Source organism: Schistocerca gregaria, chromosome 10 (assembly GCF_023897955.1).
Source record: "Schistocerca gregaria isolate iqSchGreg1 chromosome 10, iqSchGreg1.2, whole genome shotgun sequence".
NCBI lineage: Eukaryota > Metazoa > Arthropoda > Insecta > Orthoptera > Acrididae > Schistocerca > Schistocerca gregaria.
Genome location: NC_064929.1, coordinates 193,861,285 through 193,874,029, shown reverse-complemented (window position 1 = coordinate 193,874,029; position 12,745 = coordinate 193,861,285). Strand labels below are relative to the sequence as shown.

The 12,745-nt window shown below is 36.7% G+C and overlaps 1 protein-coding gene across 3 annotated transcripts in view; it reads left to right on the top strand.

Moving 5' to 3' along the window:
• Window positions 1-12,745, top strand: part of LOC126293408 (calcium-binding mitochondrial carrier protein Aralar1) — a 693,372-nt gene that overhangs the window by 614,725 nt on the left and 65,902 nt on the right. For all 3 annotated transcript variants that reach the window (XM_049986624.1, XM_049986628.1, XM_049986625.1), the window contains 4 exons: window positions 225-318; window positions 2,122-2,212; window positions 2,792-2,867; window positions 6,029-6,237. In XM_049986624.1, coding sequence (XP_049842581.1) covers window positions 225-318; window positions 2,122-2,212; window positions 2,792-2,867; window positions 6,029-6,237 — 470 coding nt within the window. The remainder of the gene's footprint in view (window positions 1-224; window positions 319-2,121; window positions 2,213-2,791; window positions 2,868-6,028; window positions 6,238-12,745) is intronic.

The window sequence follows — 12,745 nt, the reverse complement described above, 5'->3', positions numbered from 1 at the left end:
CCACAAGAAAGCGGCATAATATAATATTTTCAAAACTGAGATTTTATAAAGTTGGCATAAGGATGTATTTAGCTATCGGAAACAATTTTCACCTCAAACTCAATCTCTCCCTAATAATTCACCCATATGTGTGTTACCTAACATTATTATGACCACGACTGCCATTTTATGTGGTGTTACCTTTGTAATTAGGTAACTACTCTTTTGTTTCATTACTGTTGCAGAGGAGTTTCTGCATTCTGCCCAGATGATGTCTCAGATAACACCACTTGAAGTTGACATCCTGTTCTTGCTTTGTGATCTCCTCCATCAAACAGGGTAAGTTATTTTCACCAGTATATTGTAGCCTTTGGCAAGTTTGCCAAATAATGATTAGATATTGTGCTTTTTACGGTGTGTTTGTAGTAATTGATTATGTTCTCTCAAGTTCATAAGTAGTGGTAACATGTTGTCTGCATTCAAGAAAAATTCATGCTAAAGCAGGTTATATTCTGAAATGTGATACACGCTTCCAAGCATCCTTTAGAACAGTTTTCACCCCATGTGCCTTGTGATACCAGTTTTGCTTTTTCCTGGCCGACGGCATGAGGTTAAAGAAAAGAATATAAAAACAGAGTTATTACTTTCCTTTGTTTAATTTTGAACATTTATGAGAGAATATGTCTCTTCGACTAACAAAGGGTCATTCATTTTCTTTGTTTCTTGCTTACTTGGAAAATCAGTTATTTGCCAGCAAGACCTGGGGAGTGGGAGGAGCATCGTCAATGGTTTGGGTGATTATTATTATATTCTTATCTCTTCTTCCGCGCATCCTACTTCTTAATTTATTAACTATACTGTTGGAAGAACAATAAATGAAACCTCTTTGAACATGAATTTTACTTACAGTACTGTAGTTTGAATCTGTTATTCCTTCACTGCTTGTCTGTTGCCATATTTACACGAATATAAATCTGTGTGACTGTAGGGAATGCCACACAAATAAATGTTCACAGAATTGGTGTTGTAGTAGTTGTTACGGGATATTAAGAGATTTTGGGTTGTGTAGTCTTTTGTTGACTATTTCGGAATTAATTTAGTGGATGCTGGAAAAAATACCAGGGCTAATAAAACAAAAGTTTTTTTGTGGGATTGTGCTGCACTCCAAAGAAAAATACTGGTGAACTTCAATATTTTCCGTTTATTAACTCTTGAACTCATCAACTTATGAACAGAAATATACCAGGTGAGAACATTTTGGGAGTAATAGTGTAGTTATTTTAAGCATTGGTAACATGGCTTTGTTTTCAGACTTAGCAGTAAAGTAAGTTACTTGCTTGTGTAATATTTGTTTTATTTTGCATATCCTAAACAACTCAGAATTTTAACTAATAATTTAACTGTGTTTTCATGCTGTATGCATTTAGTTTTCCCACAAACCTTGTTTTTAGACACAGTTCCCAGAATTTAGAAACACATGGAAGAGGAGTGAAGAGATAGGAGAAACTGTGTGCAGTGTGCTTACGATGTCTAAATTCTGAAGTAATTTATTATAAGTTAGTAATGATTTTGCTTTTCAGGATGTTATGTTTACCCACAAATGGTTAATATATGAACTATAGCAAAAGTAGCTACACAAAGCTCAATAAAGGTAAGATAATAGGTACAATTAGATGTGACTTTATGTACGTATAAATTTTTTGCTTTTACTTTTGTGTGCACGTTCAAAATGCAATGAAATACACAGAAATAACTTCTTGAACTCAGACATTGCATCAAAATACAGATAACTGGACGTAATAAATCAGTTTCTCTGTTCTGAAATGGCACCACTGATGACTGCTTGTACTACATCTGTAAAAGTGTCTGTATTTCTTGACCAATAAAAAAAAATTCAGCATCCACTTTCATAAATGTATAATGTAATTGTGTAATATAGTTATCAGTAGAGCATTCGATCTGGCAGATGACCAAATTATATTCTTGTAAATATGGTTACCTTTTGCTATTCCCCTATTATTTCTCGCTTGTACATTGCAAGCTCAGTTTCTTTTAATATCCTATTCTTTATTAACTTTTGACTGCAGCGGAGAGAGAAGACCTGGCTAATTCAGTTTTTGCGCTACCAATCTTAATTTTCAGGAGGATCGTGTACAACGACCTGCAGGCGATAGCTCCCGAACAGTATTTCAAGCAAATCACAAAACGGCTGGCTGAGATCAAGGCTGTGTCGGTGAGTTGGATACTGCTGATGCTGCTGCAATGACCCACTCTGGGGAGAGAGGAGGAAAGAGGGAGAAGTTCAAAGAAAAATAGAGAGAGAGGCAGCATCCCTGTCAGCACTGCGGCACTAGTGAGCTCTGATCCTGTGTGAATCTTGACCCGGCCGTGTGTCATATTTGCTTTCTTTCCCTTAACCTGTTTTCTGACTGTATTGTACATTAAAGGCTTCACGAGTGATGAATGTAGGTTCCCAAGGCGGGAAGTGAGCGCGGGAGAGTTCCGCTTTAGCCTTGCCGCACAGAGGAAGGACAGGACTGCCGGGCGTGTATTGCAGGTCCGCAGGCTGCACCCGTAAGGTTTGGGAGCTTTTCCCATTCACAGAAAAAGGAAAAAAGAAAAAAAAATCGCTAACTGTAAGCTTTCATGTTGCTGAAATATTTTGTCCCTACACAGCTGTAAATATGAACAGAAACTTGTTCACCGTTATTTTTTAGCTGTTAGTGGGCAGTGGCATGAAATGTGTGGTACTAGAAGTGGACAATCTTTATCGAGTTTATTAATAAGTCTGACTTCTTCCTTTTCCTTGCAGTCACCAGAGGAGAGAGGCATCTTCATCCAAATTCTTGAAAGCGTCTACAGGTTTACACTCGGATCCGTTGGTGGTGGTGAGTGACAATGTTTTTAATTGTAATACAATTTTCTTGTGAGCAATACCCTTCCAAATTCCATTGATGTTCATACCGTTTAGGGTTCCATAACTCTACTGGTAAAAACGGAACACTTATTGTGTCACTTTGTTGTCTGTCTGTTAAAAAACCTTTTTCTCGAGAACAGGTAGATGTATCAAGTTGAAATTTGTCACATACTAAGGTCTGTGGTCCCTTGGTGGTGTAAAAAATTAAAGCTTTTAAGGCAATGCAATCAAAAAATATGGACATTTATGTCACATAGTTTGATACTCACAAACTCACTAATCAAATTTGTAGGGTACTTCCTGTTCACCTGGACTCATGAAATTTGGCAAGAAGCAATGTTTCACAGTGCAACTATAGAGAAAAATCTGAAAATTGTTAATTTGTAATTATATCACACTGAAAAATATATCTGTCTTCTTTTGTTATCCGACTTTAAACTTAAAACATTCTCAAAAGTCTTGGCTTTGCCGTGACTGACTTTCCAGCATCAATATCGATAACAGGCAAAACTCCCAGGCCGAAGGAATGGTTTGTATACATAATTACATTTGTACAGAACCCTAAGTGTGCAAGTTCTACTTGCACCTGACTGACCTGATAGTATTGAGTCTGTGCGATAACCGACACTTCCAGTCACAAAGATTCATTACTTCTTGTTTTATACTGTGCATTTCAGGCACTAACCCTCTGTTATAGCACCCATGTTGTGTGATATGATAAAACACAAATACACACTGTCCAGTCACATTAATGTGACTACTTGTCAAATGCCTGAATAACCACCTTTTGTACCACAGACCACTGTGAGATGTGCAGGAAGAGTGTTAGCGAAGCACTGGAAGTTACCGATAGGGATGTGGAGCCACCCCAACTCATGCGCCACGGATAGCTCTGCTAGGTTTCTGGTTGAGGGTCCACATCGTGAACAGCCTGTTTGATGTGTCCACAGATTCTTGATTGGGTTTTAATCCAGGAAGTTGGTGACCAGGGTACACAGTAAACTCATACTGATGCTGCACAAACCGTGCGCGTACACTGCAAGCTCTGTGACATGTTGCATTGTCTTGCTGATAGATGTCATTGTGCTGAGGAAAAACTAACAGCATTTAGAAGTGGACATGGTCCCCAGGGATAGATGCATATATGTGTTGATCCATTGTGCCATCCAGAGTGATGAGATCACCCAGGAAATGCCCTCCGGCATGGACTCTCCCAGCAATTGCTGCCAGGTGTTTGCTTTCAGACGTTTCATGCCATACACATCAATGGCTATCTGTCCCATGGAGCATAAAATGTGATTCATCTGAAAAGGCCACCTTTTGCCACTCACTGGATGTGCAGTTGCAGTATTGGTGTGCAAATTCCACCTTCTGTTGTCCATGAACAGCAGTTGACATGGGTGCATGGACCATGGACAGTTTACAAACTTAGCCATTTGATAAATGCTTCCACACTTGTCCCAAAAGTCAGTGATCTTGCCCTTTTGGATGTCAGATAAATTGCTCTGTTTCCACTTTACAACAATGATTGCATTGTTTTTCATGTCTCACCTGTATGCTTTATATGCTTTCCACTCCTAATGCTGTCATCTGTGAGTGGTTATTGCCAGTTGATGTGGAATGTAGGCAGTGGTGACTGGACAGATGTGCTGTTATATTTTGATGAAAATTCCTGGATGGAACAATACATGAAATAAGGTGTGTGTGTGTGTGTGTGTGTGTGTGTGTGTGTGAGAGAGAGAGAGAGAGAGAGAGAGAGAGAGAGAGAGAGAGGGAGGGAAAATGTACGAGTTCGAAAGCTAGTGTGAATACTATGAATACTATTTTCTGTTACGTTTGTCTATGTGGCTCACATCAGTCTATTATAAGTGAGTTGCCACACTCTTATTTTATGTATTGTTATATTTTTTGTGTGTTACTGATATTGTAAGTTTTTTTGTTAACTAATGGTTAATTGCTGTGACAAGCTAATGCTATTCACTTACAGAAATATCTTACTATTAGACTCACATCTGTCCTTTCTGAAGACGATATTCCAAGAAAACATCAAGGCATCTGTGCCGGATACCTGCTGATAGGCCGATTTGCCCATCCTCACCTTCACTGATTAGGTCATTATGAGATTCTTTGGTTTGGTTTTAACATGTGAAGTGTCAGCTGATGAAAAATTTTAACCACAGTCCACTTGGCTTCATCAGGCCCTGTGAATACAGCATTGACAGGTTTTTCACAACATTTTTAAAGATGACTTTGTCATTTACTGAAATATTTATGTAAGTGGAACCGATCATTTGATTAGACATAATAAATTACAGTGTGTAAGTCACATTGGGTAGACATTGGAAATCACATGTTTGGTGCCTTTTTGCACATGTCATTCTTGTGCACAGTGAACTTTGCTCATAGGCACATGGTAGCGGTTGATATCTTCGTGAGAAACTGTATAGTACAACAATAGTTCATTGTACATCATGAATTGTATTTTTATAAAATCCTATTTTATGGATATTTGAATGACTCCATGCTTTATCACTTTGATTCGTGAAGTTTGTTATTGACCATTTCCCAAAAAGCAGTATTTGTGACTGAGTGTTTGTGTCAGCTAAGCTTGCAGTTAAAATGGTGTTGACACTGGTTTCATGAAAAGTTATCATATTTAGTTAAAAAAATATTTACTAATCATTAACTTTCCAGAGTGCTCATTCAGTAGAAATTTCTATGAAATTTATTGTAGTGGCATCTTGCAAGGCTTACACATATTCCTTTATCTCCATTTCTGTCATTTAATGTTTCAAGCTGAAAATCTGATTGTTATTTCTCAGCAACTTTTAATATTTTCTGTGCTTCATTAGTACCTATTTTGTCCTTGGAAGTACTATTTTATGTACTTCCAGTGTGTTGAACTTGTGGCTAATTATTATGAATCACAGTTGAAACTTCTATTTTGTAAAATGTTGAACAAGTTCTTCATATAAAGAATCTTATAAAAGGATTTGCATTCTTCATAGCGTACTGTTTTTGCTTTGTTGTGTATTAATTAGAATTTATGCATATAATGTTTGGTAGTAAATTAAGGTTAGTAATCTCTTTATGGTTGATAGCTTGACAAATTCAATGTGGTTTTGCTTGCAGCTGTTGGAGCTACAGCAGTCTATCCGATAGACTTGGTGAAGACACGAATGCAGAACCAGCGCACAGGGTCCTTTATTGGTGAGCTGATGTACAGGAACAGCTTTGACTGCTGCAGAAAGGTTATTCGGCATGAGGGGTTCTTTGGTCTGTACAGGGGCCTGGTTCCACAGCTTATGGGTGTGGCTCCTGAAAAGGCCATCAAGCTTACGGTAATATTTGTTGATACTTTGTATGTTAAGTGGAAGATTAAAGGCATATTTAATCCGTGTGTGTGTGTGTGTGTGTGTGTGTGTGTGTGTGTGTGTGTGTGTGTGTGTGTGTGTTGTTTTAGCATTGTAGTTACCTCTCCTTCACTGTACATATCATGTTAAATCTACTACTTTATTGAGAAGTTGCCTGTGTCATTTGAAAATACCCTATTTTCATTTTCTTATTTCTGTGATATGTAATGTGAGTTTTGAAATAAGGCACATTATCATGATAAACTTTTGAAGATAGTTCTATCTAGCTATCTTAATATGTATAATGTTCTCAGTGCACTTGTCACATTAATTGGCTATGGAAGACCGAGCTTTCAACAATAACCACCATTGTCTTTGTCCGTACTCCAACAGAGTTTTGAAGCAGTTAACCAAATTTACAATCTGATCTACGTCTGAAAACTGTTGTAAACAGTCATGGAGTTTTCACAGGAGGATTGTATGGTACCAGAGGAGTTCTTTATCAAATGTCACAAGACATCACAGAGCTAGTAGTGTTTTGCATCATACTGTAAGCATCATGCTCTTTGCTATCATCAGACAACAGAGCGTACTAGCTGTGAATTCCACAATGCGTGTGATTAGAAAATTCCTCTTTTTTCCTGGTGCCTTGAAATTGTAATTATGTTTCTCCTGTAGGTACTGAACAGCCTGCTGCTGCAATTTGTGAAACCCTCCTTGATTTAGCACCTGGAAGTTTGGCTGTAGAACTGGCGATCGTTAATTCGATCTTTGTCTGGTGCCACATGCGAATAGTCTTATCTATCAAATTTTCTTCCTGCTGCACAGCTGGTTGTGGACTGCACTTCACGAGTAACTGTTAACTTAAAATTAGGTGTATATGATCGATTCTTACATTTGTCATCAATTTGCTCCACACTCGCCTCTACCTTCTAGTTATGGGAACAATCAAATGAGAACAGTCAATTCAGTTAGTTGTAGTTTTAGGTGTTTATTGGTTTATTATTTATTCATTTCTTTTGAGTGAAAACAATTTTGGGAACTTCTGATCAAAAAGTCTCTTCAGTAGATTGTAGTTTTTTGTATTGAGTGAAATGTTCGTTCTTTCTTTTTCTAGTGAAACCAGTCTGTATAATAATAATATATTATGTCAAGACCACTTAATAACTTCATATTGCTGATAATACTAATATCAGCAGTTGATGTATGTTATACAACTAAATGACATTCAAAGTACACGGCTGGAATTTTGTATATAATGGTGGAACTGTTAGTCAATTGATAACACCTGAATTAGACAGTTGATTGTCAAAACTGGTAATGTGAACACAATGATGAATTCTAAAAATGGCAATTCCTGGATGAGACAATATGTAAAATAAGGGAAAGCCCACTCTTCCCTGCAGTGGGGTAATGCATGGAGCACAGAGACGCATAACAGGAAACAGCACTAACACAAACACAAACTTTCGAGCGCTAGTTCTTTCTTTAGCAAAAGTACACACATTCACACTCAAAACCAAATGGACACCCAAATGTGCTCTCCCACGGCCATGACAAGACTGATTATTGAAAGCAGTTGTCGGAGCTGATGGAGATGTGGGGGGGGGGGGGGGGGGGGGGCAGCGGGAGGCAAGTCTTCGGGACAGATGACTGGCTCCGTAGCAGAACAATGAGATGAAAGGGGTGGAGAGGATAGAACAAAAAGAGCCATATAGGAAGAGGGAGGGGGAGAAATGGACTGGAGAAACAAGGGAGGGGCAGCATGGGAGTTCTGTTTTTGGATGGACTGGCTAGGGTATATCTGTCAGTAAAGGCTCTCATAAAGTTGTTGGTATATTTCAAGAACTCCTGCTATCCACTTCAGATCTGGCATTCAAAGGTGGTGAGGCTGTAAGGAAGACACATAATGAATTGTTACATGAATATTGACTTACTGTTATTAATAATTGTTATAATTAAATTATTATATAACATAAGGCTGCATACTTCAATTTGGGAATATGTCAATTTATAAAAGAAACAGTGTAATTTTACTGTTGGTTGAAATATGTACACTATAACCCCACTTTTACATTCCTGGAAGTGGCATTGCCCGGTGTTTACATTTTTATCACTGCTGTTGAATTTCCTATTTTCACATTGTAAATTTTGTGTTAACATATTTTGAATTTCCCCATAATATATTCTTTATGAAACAATGTTTGTGGAGCAAAAATTTACGTAATTGACATGAAATGACCCTGGCATGGTGTTGGCCTTTGTACAGTACCCCTTATTTGCAGGTGAAAGAGCATTTTACTTTATTCCCAGTTTTGCTATTTCACATACGTGAAGGGAATGCATCAGTGCTGCAGTACGTATGGAACAAGGAGTGAGCTGTAGATTCCCAAGCTGACTAACAGAGGCAGTTGGTCATCTGGTGGTTTCAGAACCAGTGGGATGAGGTGCCAATGCAGAAATTGCTCGAAATCAGCAAATTAGATACATAGGGAAAGTATATTTATTCCGGAGCAAATGAAGCAATTGTTATTAATGAATATTTGTTAATGAAAGTTGCCTTTTGCCACTCAGACATTAGGAGGCGTTTATGAATCATAAATACCATCTATTAGTAATTTTAGAATGCCAGGAATTATTGATATTAATAAATAAGTGAAACACCTTTACTGTGTTTTAGAAAAAATTGTAAGGATCTGGAATTCGGAGCTAAAAAATCACAAAATTGAACCAATAACTCTGGGAAGGAAAACAAATGGAATTAGGGTAAACTGCTTGGCTTTTGCAGATGATTTTGCAATACTTTCAGAAAACCTGACAGGAGCTGTTACTCAAATAAACATTCTGGAAAAATAAGCAAACAGAACTGGTCTCAAAATTTCAGCTGAAAAAACAAAATTCATGACAAATATAAAAAAATGCACCAAAATACATAGAAACACAAATAGGTAAAATAGGGCGAGTAAATAAATTTAAATATCTTGGAGAAACTATACAACAGAATGGACTAGAAAAATCTGCAATAGATGTAAAAATTAACAAAATGGAAAGAGCATATGGTTTGACCAAAACTATTTACCACAAGAAATGTATATCTAGAAAAACAAAACTAAAACACTATACCACAGTGGTATGACCAGAATGTTTATATGGATCTGAATGCCTAATGGTGAACTATAAGATTTACAAACTAGAGGTACTGGAAAGAAGGATTATTAGAAAAATAATGGGTGTAATGAAAACTGCAGATGGTTGGAAAATAAGAAATAATGAGGAGATCTAAAAAAAACAGAACAAAAATAGTCCTATATTCCTGGAAGAAGAAATCACAATAGCATGGATTACAGAAGTAAGAAAAGATCTTGAAAGAAACAACATCAAAGAATCAAAAATAGCAGAAAGAAACCGTTTTAAAAACAAAATACTAAATTTGGAAGGCTTTCAAAGCAGAAGAAATAAAATCGGGAACAACATGGACAGAAGAAAGGAAGCGACTTCATGGGGAGAAAATGAGGGAATACTGGAAAAATAGGAAACAACAACAAAGGAAGAAGAGGAACAGAAGTTGTTAACGTGATCCTAGTTGGTCAATATGATTGTAAAAAAAAATAAATAAATAAATGAATAACTTTGGCATAACCGAAGATCCTATAGCAATTGCACGCTCATGTTACAGACTGTGCATCATAGTTGGCAATTGTCAATAGGAAGTTCATTTTACGATGTTTCTTAAATAAATGTATCATAATGGCATCCTGTGAAAAAAATATTTGCACAAAAAAATGTCTCCCCTTCATTATGTAAAACACAGACAGTAGAATTAAATTTCCAGAATCCAGTGGCTCTGCAAGGTGACATGAAACTATGACAGCATCTCTACATAGCAGGTAGTAAGAATTCCTATGTGGCGGTTCACTAAGTTAGTTCAGGGATGGACTGGCATAGTTACTGCAAAACTAAGATGGGAAGGTGTGGCCAGTTATACTGTATGCCCCTCTACAGGGTGTATATGCCCCGGGAAATCTGGGGGAATTTTTTTATCTGGGAAAAAACGAGAAAAACCCGAGAATATCCTGGAATTCTGGGAATTTTTATTGTTTCAGTTTTCAGCTAAATTTTTGTAATTTTGTCTGTTAAGAACTGATACTCTAATAAAGAATGTCATTGTATCCCGCTACTAGAGAATAATACTGCAGTAGTAAAACATAAGAGAGCAGAAGAAAAACTTCAGTTGCAAAGGAAACACACCATTTACAATTTAAAATTCTCTCATAAACTATGCAGTAAGAGGTATAATTTTGCATTGGGCAATAAGAAAAACAGTGAAGTTAGAAATTGGGTGTGCATCATAAGGCAGCATAATGCACAACGTGCAGATTACACAGACTGTGTATGGCTGGTATTTGAAAATGAAAACACTTAGTGTCTCCCAACAATCTTTATGTATACTTTCAAATTATTATTATTATTATTATTATTATTATTATTATTATTATTATTTTCTAACAGCTATTACAAAATAATGAATGAAGAAAAGTTTATCGCTTGCAAGGTTATCACTGTTCACGCAGTGAACTATCAGCATCAGGTGTGACAATTAAAATTTCTTTTCTACTGATTGTTTGCAACACATTTCACAGACAGTATCCACATATATCACTCAATGTGCCTGAAAAATTATATCGTTGTAGAACTTGGAGTTCGGGAGATGACGCCAAAAACATAAAGATGTTCAGAAAACTAGCTTTTCTTAAAATGGAGGACAAATTACCTAGACTGCACTCGTACAGTGTTTGTGAGAGCACTTAGGAAATTTCCAATAAACATTAAATGAATTTCAAACCTTTTTGAAACCTTATCTTACTTACATGCTCAAAGTCATGTGTTTAATGCAGAAACTCTTTTGTAAAGTAATCAGACATTTGAAGGTTCTGTATAGATGGGAGTTCATTTATTTAAATAATGTTGGAGGGGAGGGGGGGGGGGGGTTACTGGTATTAAGCTATTACACAATGTGATAATGTTGGCCTTAGCCATCGAAGAACAATGATTGTCTGAATGCCTCTTTGTGTGCAGTAATTATTCTAATCTTATCCTCATGATTGCTATGTGAGTGATACGTGGAGGATTGTAGCATATTCCTAAAGTAATCATTTAAAGCCCATTCTTGATACTTTGTTAGCAGAATTTCTCAGGATTGTTTAAGTATATCGTCAAGAGTCTTCCAGTTCACTATCTCTGTGACACTTTACCGTGGATCAAACAAACCTGTGAACATTCGTGCTGCCCTTTTCCATATTATGTTCATTATCCCTTGTTAGTCGCATATTGTGCTATGGGTCCCACACACTTGAATAGTATCCTAGAATGGATCACATGACTGATTTGTAAGCAGGCTCCTTTGTAGACTGATTGCATTTTCCCAATATTCTACCAATAAACCAAAGTCTACCACTTGTTTTACCCACAATTGAGCATATGTACTCATTCTATTTCATACCCCTACAAAATGTAACCCCAGGTATTTGTAGGAGTTTGCTGATTCCAAGAGTGGCTCATTGATATTATAGTCATAGGATACTACATTTTTTCATTTTGTGAAGTGAACAGTTTTACATTTCACAACATTTAAAGTAAGTTGCCAATATTTGCACCACTTTGAAATATTATAAAGAACAGACTGAATATTTATGCAGCTCCTTTCAGATAGTATTTCATTTTAGATAACTGCATCATCTTCAATAAGTCTGATGTTACTATTAATTTTGTCTGCAAGGTCATTAATATACAACACAAACAGTGAGTGTCATTCATCTTTTCAGTGGTACAAGGATTAAATTGTGGCAATTCTGGTGGGTTTTACTTTGTAAAGTAACATTTGAAAACGGAGTTAAGCATTTCAGCTTTTGCTTTGTTACCATCAATTTCAGTTCCTGTCTCATTCGCTAGGAACCGGACAGTAACTTTAGTACCACCAACAGCTTTTTACACATGACAAGAATTTCTTTGAATTCTGTGAAAGATCATTTAACAATATTCTGCTATGGTAGTCATTAAAGGTATCACGCATTGCTTTCTTGACAGCCAAATGCATTTCACTCAGCATTTCTGTATCCAAGCCCTAAACTTTGTCTTACACCTCTTGTGCAGTAATTTTTGTTTCTTTACAGTGAATGTATGCCATCAGAGTTACCTCCCATTATGTAGTGTTCTACTGGGTAGCTATTTATCCAGTGTGAGTTCAACTATTTGCTTAAATTCAAGGCATAGTTCCTCCACACGCTCCTGCCCCCTGCTGAAAGTTTCAAGTTTCTCGTTGAGATGTGACACTACTGATTTTTTGCCTAGTTTACTGAACATGTATATTTTTCTGCTTGCTTTAGTTGTCCTTTGTACTTCGGTAATCACAGTACAAATTTATCACAGCACTTGTGAATGTTCAGATTTTCACAATATGTCACAGTACAAGCAGGTATTGATACAATCAATGAAAGAT